The 20,935-nt window shown below is 36.0% G+C and overlaps 1 protein-coding gene across 3 annotated transcripts in view; it reads right to left on the reverse strand.

Annotated features, from left to right (window-relative positions):
• Window positions 1-5,755: 5,755 nt before the first annotated feature.
• Window positions 5,756-20,935, reverse strand: part of TPRG1 (tumor protein p63 regulated 1) — a 202,822-nt gene continuing 187,642 nt past the window's right edge. For all 3 annotated transcript variants that reach the window (XM_053657560.1, XM_053657561.1, XM_037131766.2), the window contains one exon: window positions 5,756-11,152. In XM_053657560.1, the coding sequence (XP_053513535.1) occupies window positions 10,958-11,152 (195 nt within the window). In that variant the 3' untranslated portion in view covers window positions 5,756-10,957. The remainder of the gene's footprint in view (window positions 11,153-20,935) is intronic.

Genomic DNA, 20,935 nt, shown 5'->3' on the forward strand with positions numbered 1-20,935 from the left:
GTAAACATTTGCCAACTTGGGTTCATGAAACACTCAGATGCCTGGAGGCATCTCTAAAGTTCCTTGAAAGAACATGTGGTCATAGGACATGAGCTTTGAAGTTCTCTGCTCTAACATGAACCACAGATTGTAGACCTAAAGCAAGAAACTAAACCCATAACACTTTTGCAAACTTGAGTGGTTAGGAAACCTTGTTGAGAACAGATTTGTGAGCAGATAGGTCATCAGAAAACCTAACTGACTCTCAACTTGCCTACTTCCCAGTTACATGACCTTGGTTACGTCATTATATGTGTTTCTATTTTGATTCCCTTATCTTCGAAACAAGAATATCAATAAATTATGGGCCTATAGAAATAAAAAATAATTAAACATTTGATACATTTGAAGATGTATAGACAATGAATTATTATTTTGCACCAAAAAATAAAACTGGAGAACTTTCACAAACCCCATCACTACTTTCCTCAAAATTATTAAGTGAAAACAAGTGAGATACATTTAACACATAAATGTTTACTACCTGGATAATGTAGAAGTAAATACATATTTGACAAAAGGCAAAAAAATAAGAATTGACGGAAAAGCTAGGACTATCTCACTCACACCTTTATCTTCATAGAGGGGAGATGAGCAAAAAACCAAAAAAATAGAAGTGAAACTTTAGTTAAGAAACATATATAATCAATAAAGTAGAAGATACACATTTATGGAAGAAGGGGAAGTGCAAAGCTTAGCATATATGAGGTTAGTCTGGTTCTGTCACAACCAGAAGCCAATGGATGATATCTGATGCTGTTAAATCAATAATACAAGTAAATTATTTTCCAGAATGATGAAGGTAACTACCAACAGAGCCAGAAACAAAGGCTCTTAAAATAAGTTACCACTAAATTGGAAATAGAAAGAAATGAGTTGGGAAGCTACTAGCATCCAACACAAGCTCCTTGGTATCATTCGATTTTCTTTAGCATTGGATAAAATATGAAAGAAAAAAATAAACAACTATTATATAAAACATGTTCTTGTTTATCTTTGGTGGCATTAATATAACCTCAGATATTCAATATTGTTGTTAGTAAGGATTTTAATACCCTTACTGGTATAGAATAGACATGGGATACATGTGGCTATATGATATTAAATTAATTAAAACAAATAATATAAAAATTTCAGTTTCTAAGTTTCACTGCCATATTTCATGACTAATGGCCATTGTGTTGCACAGTATAGAATTATGAAATGTTCCATTATTGCAGAAAGTTATGTGCCCTCTCTCAATCTATCCATAATTAAGGTGTTACTTATCACTCCTTCTGGGGTGACTCCCTGACCTGTGTCTCTAGCCAAACACCCTGTCTCCTGAGCAACAGTCCTTCACATGCAGCTTCTGATTAGACAGGAATATTTTCACTTGATGTCCCATAGCACCTTCATACTCAATTTACCCAAATCTGAACATACCATATTTCCTGTGAAAGTTATTTTTACTTCCTATATTCCTACCTTTACCATTGGAACCACCACCATCTGAAAAGTCACTAGCATCAGATAGTGTGTCTCTGCTGCTTGCTGCTCACTCTCCCTGAAGCTGACTCAGTTCGTCACTTTTTCCTGACCCACCTCTTCTGGCCGCAGTATCTGCCAGTCGTCACGGTGTGATGATGTGAGGTGTTTCCTGCACTCCTGCTAACTGAACTCTGTTCTAAAACTGACAAGCCACTGACTGATGGTCTGGGCATCACTCAACTCATCTTCTTTATGATTTTTTTAAACCTCAGTAAAATGCCATTCCTTACTTTCTGTGACTATGATACATTCTGCATGTTGCTATGTTTTTGATGTAACCATAACAAAGTCTTGGAATAAAAAGGCTTTTGGTAAAATCAAAATACTATTTGTGTCTAAAGTCAGGGAGAAGGCTTAAGTTGTAAAACCAGACCACAAAAAGGTCGTGGTTTCACAGGAGCTTACACATGTGCTACCAAAACAGGTTGCAACCAAACGACTACAGCCCCAGGATCATAAAACCCATCACTGACTGGTTGCCTAATATGTGTAGAGGTCTATGTTGGAGGAGAAATTGGGATATCCTCACAACTTTATAGTCAATCATGGGAGAAAATAGTCAAACAGCTGTCTTTTTAAATATTAGTCAAGTTATGCATCCAGTAGAATGACCAGCTTAACGTCTGTTCCAATCTTGTTTTAGGGAGTCTCTGGTATTGCAGAAATGAGAAAACATGATTCTCAGATTGTTTTGTAGTTAGATTCTGGATGTGATTAATTTCTAACTTAGTCCAGTCTTCTACCTATAAGTGCACAATCTCAGCCAGGTTTTTTAGCCTCTTTGAACTTTGCTTTTCTTTGTTTCAGTAGAGTTTGTGACATTAATGTATTCTTGAGAGGTATCTGAGAATTCATTGATATAGTGAATGCAAACCCTTAGCACACTGTCCAAGACCTTTAAACACTCAAAAAATTGTTGCAGTTACTATTAAGAGGAAAAAATGGAAAGTGCTTCCTGTGTCCTGTTTCAGAATACATAGGGAGGAAGGTGGCAAAATGTGTCACATTCATTTCGCTCTTGCAGATCTAGCAGACACAGTATGGCTTTGGAGCCAGTGGGTGTAGTGGATGCTCCCGATCATTAGATTCTAGGTTAGGTGTGGTGTGATCCTGGTACTTGCTTTTAGGATGGCAGCTTCCTGATTGCTTAGCTTCCTGTGCATGGCAGAGATAACTAAGTTCATTTTGGTGAGCCAATTTTGTGGTGTTGTTCAGAGAATTACTTCTAGAGTCACAGCCTAAAACTTGTGCTTCTGGCCTTTGTTACAACAGTCTGAGTACTTAATTCCACGTGTTAAATACTGTGTGTTTAAAATAATGAAATGGCTCATATTATGTGAAACCAAACCCAGACCAGTACAGACAGAATGGAACAAGTGGCATCACATGTCTGCCACCAGCAGGCTATAGTGGCTTTGTGAAGTGTGTGTGACAGTAACTGGATCTTATCACTCCTCCAGATCTATTTTCTGATAAAATGAAAAGTAGTCCTGAAGCAGGATATAGAAATGGCATTCAATTTATTTTTCCCACTAGGAGAAATTTCCTTCACTATTGTTTTTCAGGATAACCATGGAGTAAGTGCCACAGCTGTCCCCTTTCAGATGAGACAGCATATCAAACAGAACTATGTAAAAATCAAGTTTAAAATTGTTTGCTCAGTCCACTGACTACAGAGAACTGTCCATAAAACCACAAGTATGGGCACCTTAGGCTGCATTTATTCTCAGTACTTGGTGACTGATGGTCAAGTGCCATTAGTCTATATACCTAGTAGGATTCAGTAGCAATCAAAAAGAAAAAAAAATGTTGTCTAAGAGAATGGAATATCTTTGCTTAAAATCTTAAGGTCTATTCAGTGATTCACCTATAGCAGCTGGCCAAAGGTTCCATGCAGGATCTCCATCTGCTACAGACACTTCAAGCACCATTGGATCTGCTGGGTGTACAGCCCAAGTGATAAAGCAGTTTGCACAGCAGCCTGAACCTGCTCCAGATTCTTCTCCTATTCTGTGTCTTGCTCAAAATTAGCAACCTTTTGGATTACTTACTTGGTCAATGGGTTCAAATAGCAGACCCAAGTAAGGTATATGCTTCCTCTAAAATATAAAGAACCCCATTAGGCATTGTGGCTTTTTCTTAGTAGTAGGAGAGCAGAAAATTTCCATCTGCCTAGAAAGTGTATCTTCACATGTCTCAGGCCATTTGACATGTTTCATGCCCTAAAAAAAGTCTCTAAAGCCGCAGAAATTGGAGGTGGGGGAATATTTCTATGCATGTGTCACACAGTTGTTAGAATACTTTCTACTTCCTGTTCACCTGGTTAAATCAACATGTAATATCATCAGTGAAATAAACCAGTGGAGCAGAGCGGCAATCAAGTTCCCTATTGTCTAGAATATGACATAGGTTTGAAAGTTTGATATAACTCCAAGTGTGTTGCTGGTCCTGACAGTTGACAGTAAACTGTCTCTGATTACCTTTAATAATAGGTAAAAATAATTTTCAAAACTTAGCACATCAATAACTGCATACCAGGTGCCAGGAAATGTATTATGTTGCTCAAGCAACAAACAAATAAACACATCTGGACCAGAAGTTGTAGTTGGAATCAACATCTGATTAAATGTGCAATAATTTATTTTTATTCTGTATTGTTTCTAGACTTACAACCAAATTCATCTTCTTACAGTAACTAAAAAAAAGCGTGATTCATGAGAAGATGCAATATACCCCAAAATAATTGTGAGGTTTTTGCCAATTTATATCAGCAAAATACTAGAGAATATACATGGGAACTGATCCCAAGGGTATTTAGTTCAATGTGAAAAAATCATATGTTGGAGTAGACAAAATTTATTGATGAGAGTACATTAGGCTGAGATTCTAGATTCATTGCATTTGAGCCACCTAAGAATGGCTCTAAAAGTCTGTTTGACTAAAAGATGGGCCCAAAAACATGTATAATGAACAAATTTTAAGTGCCAGAGAAAGGTATCTGTGAACTTAGGGAGATCGATATACTAAAGTGTTTTTATTACTTAGAACCTTCTTACCTACCTTCTGACTATGACCCCTGAGAACTTCCAGAGACACTGCCTTCACCAAGGCCATGAAAGATGCATTTGTGAGAAGAATCCCAACATCTTTCAACAGAACAGCTTTATTGTGATTGTTCTCTGCAGGCCAAGAGTGACAGTGGGAACTACTGCCATCAACTTGGGCCACCTGGATTTAATGAGGACAACGGTATCCCAGGGTGGCAGTTTCTGACTCAAGTCAGACTTCAGCTCACTTATGCTTAGAAAGATCAAATAAAATTTGAGCAGGCTTTCCATCAGTCTTTTGCTCTAGGGACAAAACAACCAAGTAACCAATACCAAAGTTCTCTGTGGGTCAGGCCATTCTGATTGCTACTTTGGCTCAACTGTCCATCGTGGAAGCCATGCCCACCTTGTTCTCTAGACTGAAGACAGAAAAAAAAACACAAACAGAATGTTGGTAGCCATAAGTTTGACACTGACTCAGGATAAAATGTTAAGCAAACACTAACAAAAAATTTCACAAATAAATTTAAAAATACATAAAGAAAAGTAGTAATTACTAGGCACTAAGTTTACTACAAGTAACACAAACTAAAGTGTTCTGATTTGTTCCTTAAGTGGGATTACTAAATCAGAAAAAAAGGTGATATATACACATATGAATGACCCATGGACATGGACAATGGTATGAGGATTGACTGTGGGAGTGGGGGTGGGATGGAAGGAGGAGGGCAAAGGGGAAAAATTGGGACAACTGTGATAGAATAAACAAGAATTTTAAAAAAGAGAGCTTTTAGAATCAAGGTAAACTAATACAGCAACATGTTTCTAATATTTTTGTATGAATTCATACCAAATGTTTTAATTTTATGTACCTATTGATTTAATTTTTATTAATTGCTTAGATATTTATTGACGTGATTTTCTGACTCTTAGAATGAAGGACAGAATTGCTGAAAATATGATATATAATTAGTTTCCAGAGTAGCCTTTATGTTTTTACTGTTTCCCACTTAGCTATATTATTTTTCAAAAATATTGTAATGATGCAAAATAAAAAACAAAAAGTGGTATCTTATATATAGTATGAAGTTAACCATAAGCTTCATGTGAACAAATAATATGATAAAGAAAACCTGGATTTCACTAACAATATATTGGCAAATGAAGAAGAACTACACTCTAACCTGCACCAGACAGCCTATATATGAACTGCCTTGCCATTATTGAATGAAATATTTTACAAGAACTATTCACTGGACAAAGGGTGCCTCAAGCAAGTTCAGTACAGGAGTGCTGGATAATGCATCACACAAAGAATGGCTGTGGTAACTGGGGTTTTCATGTCAATAGATAAATAAATAAAACCACTTTGTTGGCAAAGCACTGGTTAGCTGCTTTTATTTAACATATAACCATATGAAATAAAAAATTTATTCTGGATAATCTCAAAGGAAGATCTTGGAATAAATATAGATAAATTTCCAGGGAGGACTGTCTGGATACAATAGTCAGAAAATTCTTCCCCTTGCCGTAGATGTTTGGCAGTAGAAATAGCTACTGTAGGAAGCAGGGGAGCCTTTGACCTTTGGATGTTTTTGCAGAAGCTGAGCCTATATTGGCTGTTTGGTGGAGCACATTCCTGTAATAGGTAGCAGGCTAAACTAGATGACCTTTAAGATCTCTTCTAATCTTAGTTCAGATAAATCCATGAAGAGTGAGCAGAGAATGTGAAAGGAAGGAAGAGGAATTTCTGAGACACATGTAGTAAGACATTGTGGACAGGATGTGAGCAAGAAGGTGGTTCAGAGAGCTTGATCCCAATATATATTCCAGTGGTAGTGTATCATCAGGATATCTCATACATATCTGAACACACAGGAGTTCCTTAAACTGGGCCTCTTCTGCTCTCTCCTCAAATTGACCCAGCAGCTATGACACACTGATTTAGATGACATGTGTCTCTCTGGGAATGGAGGTAAATGGAAAAAACAGTGGACCAGAAGTAGGAAATTGGAGGTTTTAGAAACTAATGTCAGCATTACCAGATATTCGCCACCTGCTTTTTGAGCAGTTTCTTGTACATTCACTATAAAGGAGACCTGTGAGATGTGAAGAACTTTTTATAACTGAGTATAAAATAGTTCATCAGGCACAAGATCTAGACTCAGGAGTAACCTCATGTCTTTGCCTCTCATATTTCACAATGGTTGCAGCTCTGACATGAATCACATTACAGCTCACATTTTTTTCTGTCTTGGGTTTTGAGGCTAAATGGGTTTAGCAAAGGATATCGTAATTCCTCTTTGTGGCCACAGAACTGTCCTAAGGGATTGCAACAATCAAATGAAATAAGTATTGATAGAGTCACTATTACTCCCAAGGCCACAAAGGGAGCACTTCCTTAGCCTCTAAGGGACTGGAATCTCCAAGGAAATCAGGAGACCTGGCCCCCTAACCGCCTTCACAGCAAGGAGCACATTGAGGGAGGTGCAGACCAGAGGTGAGTTTACACATCAGTGACTAAAGTTTCCTGCCTCTAAGCATAAGAAGTCACTCATGAGCAGCGTCCCTAAACCACAGCTACAGGATGTGGGCACAAGCCCTTGTATAATTGTTGGCGAAGGGCCAATAAGCACTCATCCCCGTGCAAATACTGGGGCTTTTTTTGTTGTTAACCTTTGAAAACCACAGGTATTAGCCTCTCTTTTTCTTCCCCTTGGCACCAATCATCTTTTCTCCAACTTGGTCTCTTGTGTGTAAAGAATTTCTGAGGAGCTTTTAAACCTAAATTTAATACTTTTGCCCTCCCCTCTCCTGCCCCACAAAATGCCAGGCAGAGGTTAAGCCTCCTCACAAAATATCTGCTGGCTATGCTGGCTTCCGCCGCTCTGTTTGGGCTTTTTGATTAGAGAGGAAATCAGAGAGCTCTAGTAGTGACCTTAACCTTCAAAAAAATACAGGCAATTTCTGGAAATTCCCTCTAAACAACAGTGACCTATTTTTTTCACTTTAGAATTAACTCAGCAACTATGATACACGGGTTTACATGACATGACTTTCCATGGGAATGAAGATAAATGGGAAGAGTAGTGGACCAGAAATAGGAAATTGGAAGCTTTAGAATGTAATCCCAGTGTTGCCAAAAATTTACCATCCACTTTTTGAGTAATTTCCTTCCAGTCTCTAGGCCTTTACTCTGTGAAATGAAAGCTTTGGATTAGGTGGTTCCTATCTCTGTAAATTGGATTTCTTAGTGGTGGTTCAGCAAGGGTACAATGAGAATGGGCCTCAATGTACTGTAAAAGATCCCAAACTTATAAGTTGTCCTTTCTTTTCTGCTGTTGAGGCTAGCCAAATACCAGGCCTCCAAAGGGGCCTGGCATTTGGCCTCTCACTGAAGCCAAATTATTGCTGAGGCCAAATTATTATTGTTCATTGAGAGGTCAGGCATGGTGATTGTTGACCACACAGTATATTGTAAATGGTAGAGAATCAATCAGCCTTCACTCTGTACCCAAACACCCTACATCCTGAAATGAAAATCCAAGCTGAATCTACTGAAGCATAAGAATGTTTTCAAATAAAAGATGGCAGATGACCATTACAGGTATAAGTAAACAGAAGGAAGACTTTCTAATTATCAGAGCTTCCCAAGATGTATTAGAAGACTATGGGTTATCTGTCAATAGAGATGTTCAAGCAGTTTCTGAAAGGAGACTCCCTGGGATTTTCTATTGGGAATTCCTGAATGGCACAAAAATCAGGTAAAGAAGATGGCAGTTCTATTTTTGGGGGTATTTCTAACTGTAAGAAGTATATTGTTATCTTAAATTACCATCCAAATTTCTGTATACTCTCATCCTCTGATCATAACCCTACCTTGTATACCCCATATATTACTTTATGACATATCCCACAGGTGAGTCTTTGTGAAATCTGAAGACAGTTCTAGTGTCATCTCTGAGTTCTCCATGCTAAATAGCTTTGGTGAGATTAAATGCTTATTCTATATTGTTATAGGCTGGACCTCAAGACTCAGAAACATCTACCTTCTCTCATTTTCCTGATTTTATTCCATTGATGATGCTATAATGTGTCATTTAGACAGTCATTTGATAACAGTCCCATTTAAGTTACAAAGAGGACAAATGTGCAGAGAGAAGTCAATTGTCAGGCTGGTCCTTAAATGGTAACTGAAAAGAAAGGGCTGGACATTTCAGAGGATGCTGCCAACAAATGCTACTATCTTGAGGCAAATGGGGATTTTCAGGCAACAGTGCTATAATGATTTGCCAATTATGTCTACTTTAGAACCATTGCCAAAATAATCCAACGACTTTTCATTCCACTACTGTTGACAGGGCAGCTAAAAATTTCAACATTTCCTTTTACAGTCTGAATAGAAGTTCCCTGCCTTGGGGACTGTAACAATATTTGCCATCATGGGGTGGGGGGAAGTGGGTGCTGGGAAGGGAAAAGAGAGGGAGGGAAATATTAAGGGAAGTAAACAAAGACAAAATGGAATGAGGTTTATTCAAGACTTGGGTTTTGAATGCCTACATCAAATTGATGTTTATGATTGTATTAGAGGACAAATCTTAGGAATTGAGGAAGTAAGTTTTTCAAGGTAGAACTTCAAAAAATAGATGCCACATAAGCAAAAACAATTACCTGAAAATTTTTATTTGAATGCCTAACAAGATGTCTCAGCTTTGAGTCTTGGGACAGGGCAGAAGTTGGTTATAATAATATTTATGGTGTTCAACATTTTTAAATGATTTTCAAAATAAATTAAAATAAAATTGAAAAATTTAAAAAAGACAAGAACCTTGAAAAGTTGAGAAAAGATAAGGATAATCTGCCAGATTGTTCAAAATTAGACATAAGGAGAGACAAAGAGTAAATGAAAGAAAAACGAGCAATGGAAAACAGAAGAGTTAGGGCACACCTCAAAACCCTTTGGGATCCACAGACGTTCTCCAGGGAGCCCCTCCAGTGGCATTCCTGCTACTCCCTCAATCCTTGTGGCCCTACTTCTATCTGTTTAACATGCTGGGTATCCATTAGAAAGAAAGGACCTGCTATTTTGCTGTGTGTGTATGAAGAAAAAACTGCAAACAAAAATGAGCCATTAAAATTCTTGAGCAGGAAGTGATATGATCAAATTGTGCTTTAGGAATCTGACAACCAAGAGCAGAATGGATCAGAAGAAGGCCAGCCTTTGGAATGAGAATCCCAATTGAAAGGCTGCAACCTTTAAAAAAAGAGATATGCTAGGATCATCCTCCAAGTTTATCTAATAATATACCTGTGAGAATGGAAAGGAGGAGGAGAATACGAACACTTTTGAAAGAAGACTCAACAGTTTGACATCTGGGCATTCAGGTATAATGCTAAGCCACATACAGATATGGTACTGCTATGGTCTGGGTGTTGTGTCTGCCTGAAGTTTCATATGTTGAAATCCTAAAGCCCAGTGTTGAGCCTGAAGGCAGTGATTAGGTCATGAGAACAGAGCCCTCATGGATGAGGTTAATGCCCTTCTAAAAGAAGCGCAAGAGAACATTTTATCATGTGAGGATATAATAAGAAGTCTGTGACTTCAGAAGAATGCCCTTACCTGACCATGCTGGCACCCTTATCTCAGAGTTCCAGCCTCCTGAACTGTGACAAATACATTTCAGTTATACATAAGCTGCCCAATTTGTGGTATTTTGTTACAGCAGCCCAAATAGACTAATACAGATACTATATGGAATGGATTTTGCATGGAATTTAACTGGAACTATAACAATGACACAGAGAAATCCAGGAATTTGAAGATGCTAAATGTGAGAGGCCATTTGAACACTGATATAGATGATCAGCAGACACAAATGAAAAATTAAATCTTGAAGAAATATCAGGGATGCAAATATGGATTTGGAAGTCATTCTTATAAGAAGGGTAGCTAAAATAATAGTGAGACCCCAATGAGAAAGAAAATCAGGATCAGAGGGCCAAAGACCAAGACCTGAAAAATGCCTAAGTTTATAGGAAAGAGTAACAAGAACCTAGAGTCCATCTTAAGTTTATGATCAGGTATCCATTTGATAACATTATTTAATGGGCTTAGGAGAATTTATTTTCTCATTTTGGGAAATCTCATTATCACTATATAAGGTCTAAAGTGTACATTTATCAGTCTAATCAAGCTTCTAGATTTCCTAATGTACTAAATATTCAAAATCATATAATACTATTTAAAAGACATTAATTATTTCAGTCCAAAATGACAGTGAGCCAAACTAGAATCTTCAATTATGATATATGTATGGATGACATACTTATACATCAGAGTCTCAAAAACCAATACTCCCACGGGCAAGAGAATAGCCAAGTTTGTTGCGGTTTCCAATGAATGACATCAGTCCCATGTAGGTCTCAATCAAAATGGGTTCATTTAACACTATCAGTTCCTTTGCTCTTTCAGATCCACTTGAATTCTTGAGGGCATTCTGGATAGCTGGCACAAGCTTAGACATGAACCCGGACAACTGAAGAGGAAAAGAGGGCACAGCGTTAGTGAATGCAGATTGGGTCCAGATGAACCTCCTCCCAACTTATAAAAGTTCACCACTCTTGGGAGCTTCAGTTATTTTTACTTCTTGAATAAGAATCATTTCTCAGAATTATTAACATTTCTTCTGTTAGTGTTTTAATAAATTAATCCATTAATAAATTACATACATAAAGACATCTACCTTGTTTTATTTATTTTTTATTGCTGATACTTTGTGCAACATTAAGAAGTCAGATTCATAAGTATTTACTGACAGTCTATTGTGAATCACACCTCTTGCCCTGAAAGAAGTGACAGTATAATAATCTAAGAAATGCACTTCTAATTATTATACAAAGTTCACAAAAATAAATAGTAAAAAGAAGCACAAGATGCTAAAGGAAAACAAAAGAGGGAGAAATCATACACGGTTAGAGATTCAGGAATAACAAAACATGACTCAAGACAATCTTTTGAGGGTTAATAGAGTTTCAGTGACTGAAATAAGGTTAGTGAGGGCTTATTGACAGCTGCTCCTTTTACCAACCCAGCATCCTTCCCACTATTTGATATTCTTCTACTAATAAGAGTATTTCAATTTTCATTTGAAGAACTACCTTCTTCCATTTAGTCCAAGTAGTTTAAGTGGAGCTGACTTTAGCAAATTACTCTGGTATAATCATTCAGAGATATCCATTCCTCTGGTTACAGAGATTGGTTCAGGTATCTCTACACAATCAATGTGATTGAGAAATTGATAGAATACAAGCCTATTAGTATTCATGGCCATTTTTGCCACACATAGGGAGAACCTAACTAAGAAAGAGCTAAGACATTGAGAGAGATCAGTTCTTAACAAAGACATTTGAATTGATCTATTCAAAGACAAATGTCTACCATAAACTTTTAGTTAAATGAGTGAAAAATAAAAATTTTTCTTTGGTCAAAACAAGTCCAATTGGGTTAAGAGAAGAATAATTCAGGGAGGATTCCAAACAAAGATATAAACAGAGAAATAAATTGAAAAAGCTTTTATATTTGTATTTTCAATAAGTTATTTAATATTCATTACCTCATTCCAACATAAACTTGTCAGGTATGTAAAAGAAAGTATCATTTCCATGCTAGCCACCAATTCCCATAGAGGTAAATGACTTACGCAAAGACACTCCACTTTCTTAATCATAGTTAAAAAAAATAAAAACAAAGACAAAAGCAAAAAAACTGTTAGAAAAGTGCCTACTCACAGTGAGATCTAAATCTGTATCCTGGGCAATTGGATCACTAATCTAAATAAAAATTCTTACAGTAAATTCCAATATCAATTCAAATTATCCAACATACTGTATAAATCATTCTTCCCATTTCTCCACCAGGAGGCCAATCTTTACTTTAAAGAAGTAAGATACGAGTGATGATTCAATAAAGAAGGAGAAGTCTATAATCTTTCATCATAATCTAGTTTTCTTTTTTTAGTTGTATTTTGCCATTACTATTTATCCCCTTACACCCTCTTCCACTTCCACCCACCACCTTGCCTTACACCCACAATCACCACGCTGTTGTTCATGTCCATGAGTCCTTTCTCTTTTTTGCTTTCTCCCTCAACCTGCCCCAATGCCTCCCCTCAGAGCTGTCAGTCTGCTCTCTACTTATAAATTTGTTTCTATTTTGCTTGTTAGATCAGTTCAAGAGATTCTACATATGAGTGAATCTTAGGGTATTTGTCTTTGTCTGGCTGGCTTAGTTCACTTAGCATAATGTTCTCCAGGTCCATCCATACTTTTGCAAAGGGTAACATTTTCTTCTTTTTTATGGCTGAGTAGTATTCCACTGTGGAAATGTACCTTAGTTGTTCTATCCACTCAACTACTGATGGACACATGGTATGTTTCCAAATCTTGGCTATTGTAAATAATGTTTCAATGAAGATAGGGGTGCTTATATTCCTTAAAATTAATGTTTTGTATTTCTTCAGATAAATCCCCAAAAATGAAAACATCGCACCGTAAGGTAGTTCTATTTTTTTAATTTTTTTCAGGTAATTCCATATGCTTCCCACAGTGGCTGCACCAATCTGTATTCCTACTACCAGTGCAAAAGCGTCCCCTTTCTTCACATCCTTGCCAAGGCTTGTTGTTTGTTGATTTATTGATGATAGTCATTTTGACCAGTGTGAGGTGGTATCTCATTGTGGTTTTAATTTGCATTTCCCTGATGATTAGTGACATTGAGCATCTTTTCATATGTATATTGGCCATGTCTATTCAAGCCCTTCGCTCATTTTTTAAATTGAATTGTTTGTTTGTGCTGGTGTTGAGATTTTTAAGTTCTTTATAAATTTTAAATAATAATCCCTTATCATATGCATTAGTGAATATATTCTCCCTAAAACTATCCCATTTACAATTGCTTCAAAAACTACAAAATACTTAGAAGTAAATCTAACTGAAGATGTAAAAGACCTATATCCCGAAAATTATAAGACACTGAAGAAACTGAAGAAGATACAAACAAGTGGTAGCACATACCATGCTCATGGATAGGAAAAATTAGCATCATTAAAATGTCCATGCTACCCAAAGCAATCTATAGATTCAGCACAATTCTTATCAAAACATCAATGATATATTTTACAGAACTAGAAAAAATATTTCAAAAATTTATATGGAACCACAGAAGGCCCTGCATAGCAACAGCAATCTTGGGAAAGAACAAGGTTGGAGAAATCATGCTATCTAATATCAAACTATACTGTAAGTCCACAGTAATCAAAACAGCATGGCACTGGCATAAAAACAGACACATCAATAAATGGAATAGAATAAAAAGACTAGAAATAAGCCCACACCTTTAAAGTCAATTAATATTTGACAGAGGAAACGAGTACCTACAATGGGTAAGAGTTTTCTATTCAATAAATGTGTTGGGAAAATTGGACAGATATGTGCAGAAAAATGAAACTAAACTGCCTTCTTATGCCACACACAAGAATAAACTCAGATTGAATTAAAGACTTAAATGTTAGACCCCAAATCATAAAAACCTTAGAAGAAAACATAGGTATTTAAATCTTGGGCATTGCTCATAGCAATATTTTTTTTCTGATATATCTCCTCAGGCAAGGGAAATGAAAGAAAAAGAAAAAAATAAACAAATGGGACTACATCAAACCAAAATGTTTTTGTACAACAAAGGAAACCATTAACAAAATCTAATTTTCTATGCAGGTTTTATCCTGAGTTCTTAATTTTATACCCAGTTGCCCTTAGGTAAACCACTTCTCCATGTTAGGCTTAGTTTTCTTATTAGAAGGGGGAAAATGCTCTAGAATTTAGAATGCATCTATTATTACTAGGTGACCTCACACATAAGTGAGAAAAGAAAAAAAGAAAAAAAAACATGCAAATGATATGTCTAATTTGTCAGCTGTGTGACACTGAAATTTAACTTCCCCTTTCAGAGCCTTGGTTCATTTGAAAAGAAGCATCACAATCTGTTTTTAAGATAATATCAGAAGAAAGAAATAAGTTACTGATCATAAGATGACATAGAGTTTGCTAGAGTACTTCAGTATCAGTGGCTTTTTCAGAAAAAAACTAAGGTATTTGTCCCTCTACTTTTCTTTAAAGTAATATTTTAAATTGGATAACATAAAAACATTAATTTAAAAAATAAGGAAAAAGGGATGACTTTACTGAAGTTAAAGAACCTAACAGACAAGCAGGGTTTTACTTGTTCTCCATGACTTTCATGTGGGGTGGCAAAGACAGACAGAATGTACATATTATTATAGTCCCAGCAGCCTCTTTGAGACCTCAAAGGAGATCTAAATATTGGTGTTACTTAATGAAATAAACTATAGTCACATAGCCTGGAGACTCCAGAAGGAAGGACATGTTCCTTTCAGGAAACTCTATCAGAGTTTTAGTTCATTGAATGTGAAAATCATAGAAAAGTGTTCTTTCTTCAACTTCCAAAAGAGAAAAAGCAAAAAGAAAAGAATACACATACACACAAAAATACACATACACACACAAAAAAGAATACACCATACACAAAAATAAATTCAAGGTGGATAAAAGACTTAAATATTAGTCACGACACCATAAAACTCCTAGAGGAGAACATAAGTAGGAAAATCTCAGATATTCCATGCAGAATATTTTCACCAATATGTCCCCTAGAAGAAGGGACATAAAGGAAAGAATAAACATATGGGACTTCATCAGATTAAAAAGCTTCTGCACAGCTAAAGAAAACATCAGCAAAATGAAAAGGAAACCAATCATGTGGGAAAATATATTTTCAAATGATACCTTGGACAAGGGTTTGATCTGTAAAATATATAAAGAACTCACATGACTCTGCAGGAAGACAAACAACTCAATTAATGGGCAAAGGACCTGAACAGACACTTCTCCAAGGAGGACATACAGAGGATCCAGAGACACATGAAAGGATGCTCGGTATCACTAGCTATCAGAGAGACACAAATTAAAATCACAATGAGATGCCACTTCACACTGGTCAGAATGGCCATCATAACCAAAGTAACAAACATGTGCTGGTTAGGTTATGGAGAAAAGGGAACCCTAGTGTCCTGTTGGTGGGAATACAGATGGGTGCAACTACTGTGGAAAACATTATGGAATTTCATCAGAAACTATAAACAGAACTGCCTCTTGACATGGAAATTCCACTGCTTGGAGTATACCCTAAGAATCCTGAAACACCAATTCTAAAGAACCTATGCTCCCCAATGTTCATAGCAGCACAATTTACAATAGCCAAGTGTGGAAGCAACCTAAGTGCCCATCAGTAAATGAGTGGATCAAAAAATTATGGTACATTTATACAATGGAATACTACACAGCAGATAAAAAAAAGATGGAGTTCCTACCCTTCATGACAGCATGGATGGAAGTGGAGAGTGTTATGCTAAGTGAAATAAACCAGATGGTGAAAGACAAATACCATATGAACTGACCTATAAGTGGAACCTGATCAACAAAACAAACAAGCAAGCAAAATGTAACCAGAGACATTGAAATAAGAAACAGACTGACAGTAACCAGAGGGGAGAAGGGAGGGGATAATAAGAAACAGAAGGGGAAGGGTCATCAAAGAACCTGTATGAAGGAACCATGGATAAAACCAAAAAAGGTAGGATTGAGGATAGGAAGTCGGGGTGGGTGGGGCAGGTGGGAGGAGATGAGGGAAAATGGAGACAACTGCACTTGAAAAACAATTTGAAAAATAAAATAAAATGAAACCAGATGCAAAACAACATAAGTTAATAACATGAACATTTCATCACTATATTTTAAAATCATTAAATTTCAAAGTCAGAAGGAATCTTACAGTCATCTCCTTGAACCACTCATCTGTTGTTTTAGTTTCCTTACCGTAACCCCCGAGGAAGCTATACCCCTCTCCACGGATATATCCAATGAAATGGAACTCGCTGCTGTGTAAGCATATCCATTTCATTAGTGTACAGTGGGAAAATGCTTGTGATTAGATACATAGGTCAAGGTGTACTTGCTTGCACTACCAGTAACTGATGATTAGACTTCAGAAAACTTATTTAATCTCACTGAACCTTAGTTTACACATCTTAAAAGGAAAAAATATAATAAGATTATAATGTTGCTAATATCAACCTCATCAGATTGTAGTATGAATTTAAGCAAATTACTCAAAACTATGTTATTGCTGGGGGAAGGTGGTATAACAGGACTAAATGGTAATGGAAAATATATAATAAAATTAAACCTAAAATATTTTGTAAAGCATATCATTTATAGATATTTATAAATATTATCGCTATTTATAGGTGGAGGGGTATTAGTTTTCTTCATCCTATTTCCTTCAATTTTATATTTTGTGAATTTCCTTAATATGTATCATAAACTTCAGAAAGCACTTTTAAAAACTATAATATGCATTTTTTAAGTAATAAAGAGTTCCCTGAATGCCAAAAAAATATATTAAATTCTACTCATAAACCATGATTTCAAAAAACATGGTTGAGTAACAACATATTTCCCCCAAGATGTTAATTAGTTATAACAAGGTAATAGTAACTTTATAGAGAAGAAATCCAGCACACACCACCTTGAATAAGTGATCAAGTTAACACCACTTGCAATAAGACACGCAGGCATCACAAGCCTGTGACATGATGCTGTTGGAGGACACCGCATCCTTTCTTCAGGATCTGTGCCAAAACACACACATATCTCAATCTAATTACAAGAAAACATCAAGTTCAAATTGAGAGACTTCTACAAAATAACTGACCAGTATCTATCAAAAGTGCTAAGAGCATGAAAACAAAGGCAGAATAAGAAACTGCCACAGTTCAGAGGACAATAAAGACACAGAAAAACAACATGCAGCAAAGGTTTCTGGACTGGATCCTGGAATAAACAGAAGACATTAGGGAAAAAAAACAGTGAAATTTGAATAAGATCTATAGTTAATATTATTTGCCAATGTTTAATTTCCAGGTTTTGATAACTATACTATAGTTATGTAAGTTATTAGAAGAGTTTGAATGATAGGTACATAGAAACTCTACTACATTTGCAGTTGTTCTGTTAAGTCTAAAATTAATTCAAAATAAAAACTTTGAAAATATTTATCTCCCAAAATGTTCGTAGTTTTCCATTATTCAAGGAGAAAGTTTTAAAAGAAATACAGGTGCAAGAAGACAGTGTTACTTTGTTTCTCTTATCTCTATATTTTTAATATAAACCTATATCAAAATTATATAAGTATCAGTAAATTTCCATTTAATATTTTATTTTCTGACATGAATTATGCTGAGACATTGTGTGAATTCATTGACTAATTTTCTATCCATAGCAGTTAAACAATTTTTAATTTTTTCATTTTAATTTGTATTTTTCCTCTAAAAATTTTCTCTGAATGAATGATTTTTTGCAACCTATTTTTTTGCAAATTATTTTTTTGTACATTAAAAATTTGATTTTTGTCCATTTCAAATTTAGCCATTATAAGATTTCTTCATATATTATTTTAAATAATATTATTTTTCTGAGCTTGATTTAGTGATTTTATAATTAACTTTATTAAGGCTAACTTTCCTCAGGCAAAATGTTGCTTCTTAATGTCAAAAATAATATGTAGTTTTTCAGTTTGTTTACCAGCAATGGAAGTTTACCCAGTGCCATTTCATTTTAGCTGCTTTAATATTCTGTGTGTATGTGAATTATTTCTACCATTGTTATAAACTAATTCTGTGTTTCACTAACAGATGAAAGGGTATCTAAAATCATTCAAGGAATATTGATGAAGCACCTACATTATACTCCAGGCATGTTCTCCGTGCTGTGAGAAGACAGGCAAGAATCCTGCTCTCGTGGAGTTTATATATATATATTTTTTTGGTATGAGACAAAAATTAAAAGTAGATACAAGCAATTTTGGTAGTGATAAATTCTAGGAGAAAAATAAAATGCAGGAAAGGGATAGACAGTAATGTGATTAAGGGGGACTTTCCATATTGTATCCAGGGCAAGTCTTTCTGAGAAAGCAAAACTTGGACTGAGGTCCAAATCATGAAAAGGAGGCAGGCACTTGGAGAAGGTACGCTAGGAAGAAAGTCACAGCACTGCAAAGCCTGTGAGGTAGGGATGCGCTTAGTTTGCTGAAGGAACACAGAGAAGTCCTGTAAGACTAGATTATAGCAAAATAAAGAGGTAGGAACGCTAGGCATGAAGAATCCTGTGGACCATATTAAGGACTTTAGATTGAAGTGATTTTAAGGACAAGTTTATTATTGCATTTTTTTTATTTATAAAACTGTAATTTTGGCTGCTGTTTGGAGAGATTGCTGTTAGGGTCAAGAATAGAAGCAGGAAGATGAGTTTGGAGGGCACTTCAGTGGTCAGGCAAGAGATGATGGCAGCTTGGACCAGGTAACAGTGGAGAACATAAATTGGGGATATTTTTCAAGATAGAGACATAGAACTTATTGATATGATTGAATATAGGAGGTGAAGAGAAGAGAGGAATCAAAGATGACATTGAGATTTTTGGTCTGAGCAATCGAGTAGGTAGTGGTCTCATTGCTGAGTTAGAAAAGCCTCTGGCGGTAGGGCTCAGAGGTGGTGAGGTGCAGTGATCAAGCGTTCTGTTTTAGATGTGTTTTTAAGGTGTCTAACCAGTAAGCCTCTTAGAGATTCACCATAGCCGACTAGAGGATACATGAGCCTGGGGTGTGAAGAAATAGACTGATGAAAAGCCCTTATCTATAGTTAAAAATTTCATAATAATAATTGTAGATCCAGACTCAAGAACAGTTTTCATAAGTGAAGTTAATAGCCTAAACAAAATAGGATGCAGGATAGGGGTTAACAATCAACTCATTCAGGAAACTTTTGTTGAAAAATATGCTTGGCATTGGGGAAAACACGGAAGAGACCTAGGTAAACTGAGGGCCTAAGAGTTCCAAAGATTTGTCTACCACCAGAAAGCTAGCAAGCAGCTGAGCAAAGGCTTGGATTCAGGTCTCCTAAGTCCTAATGTCCTTTCCTCTATAAAATACTGCTATTATTAGCAGTAAAATTCTAGTATTTAAGGGAAATTTTATGTTCCTTATTTTCTAAAGGTAGAGAGAAAAAAATCAGACTCAGTAATTTTCAAACCATGTTCCTTAGAACACTGGATTCCCCCATAGGGTGGGTGACAATATAATTTATCATCAAACTAGAATTCTTTTGAAAAGCAAGGAAGTACTGTTATTAACAAGGTTGGGACAATAGATTCCTGAGCATTTGGGGAGATGGCTGTGGAAGAAAAGGAAGAGGCCAAGTGGATAACTTGCTTCAGTCCCTGTAATCAAATCAGTTAGAACCTGCTCAGTTTTTATCAGTTTTAAATATTTGAAATCTGCATGAGATTTTATTTTTAAAAAAACTTTTGTCTTTTAAGAACACTGAGAAACACGGTGCTAAGCTTGCTTAGCACCTCTAGCTAGAAACTTCTAGCTCTAACTACTCAACCCACAAGGTGTATAGTGTCCACATTTCTATTCATCTTAAAAACCAAGGTTAAATTCTATCTCGCCCACAATGCCTTTCCCCACACACACTCGTGGCAAATGTTATTTTTTATTCTATTATATTTTACTTTTATCTCATTTCAAATATTTCATGCAGTTCTCTGAGAACTAGAATAATAAGTACAGTTGTCTGTCGGTACAATTAAATCAAGGTTTCTCTACCTTGGGACCATTGTTATTTGGGGTCAGATAACTCTTTGCTGAAGAAGAGAATATTCTCTGCACTTTAGGAACTTAAGAAGCATCCCTAGTCTCTAAACACTAGGTGCCAATAGCAACCCACTTCAGGTACAACAACCAAAACTGTCTCCACACATTGTCCAATTGTCCTCTGGTGGGAAAATCACCCCCTGTTGAGAACCACTGAACTAAAGAAAGTACAGCATGATATAACTTAAGTATTGAAATCAAACAGATCTGGTCTTAAGTTGAAAATATGGCAATCACTAGCTTAGTGAAGTTTAAACTTCCTCTCCAAATTTCATAGTTCTTTTTCTATAAAATATGGCTATTAATAGGATCAAACTCATAATTTGTAAAACTTAAACAAACAGTTTGTATCTAAGCTCCTTGTGTATATAAGCTGCTCGTGTATTTCCAGAAGGGTTGGAGAAGGAAAATGTGACAAGGATGGAGTTTGGAATTTTACTGAAAAGGCCACTAAGGAAGCCTATTGCTAATAAT

The sequence above is a fragment of the Artibeus jamaicensis genome, unplaced genomic scaffold, assembly GCF_021234435.1.
Source record: "Artibeus jamaicensis isolate MK-2021 breed Jamaican fruit bat unplaced genomic scaffold, CSHL_Jam_final scaffold_474, whole genome shotgun sequence".
Classification (NCBI taxonomy): Eukaryota; Metazoa; Chordata; class Mammalia; order Chiroptera; family Phyllostomidae; genus Artibeus; species Artibeus jamaicensis.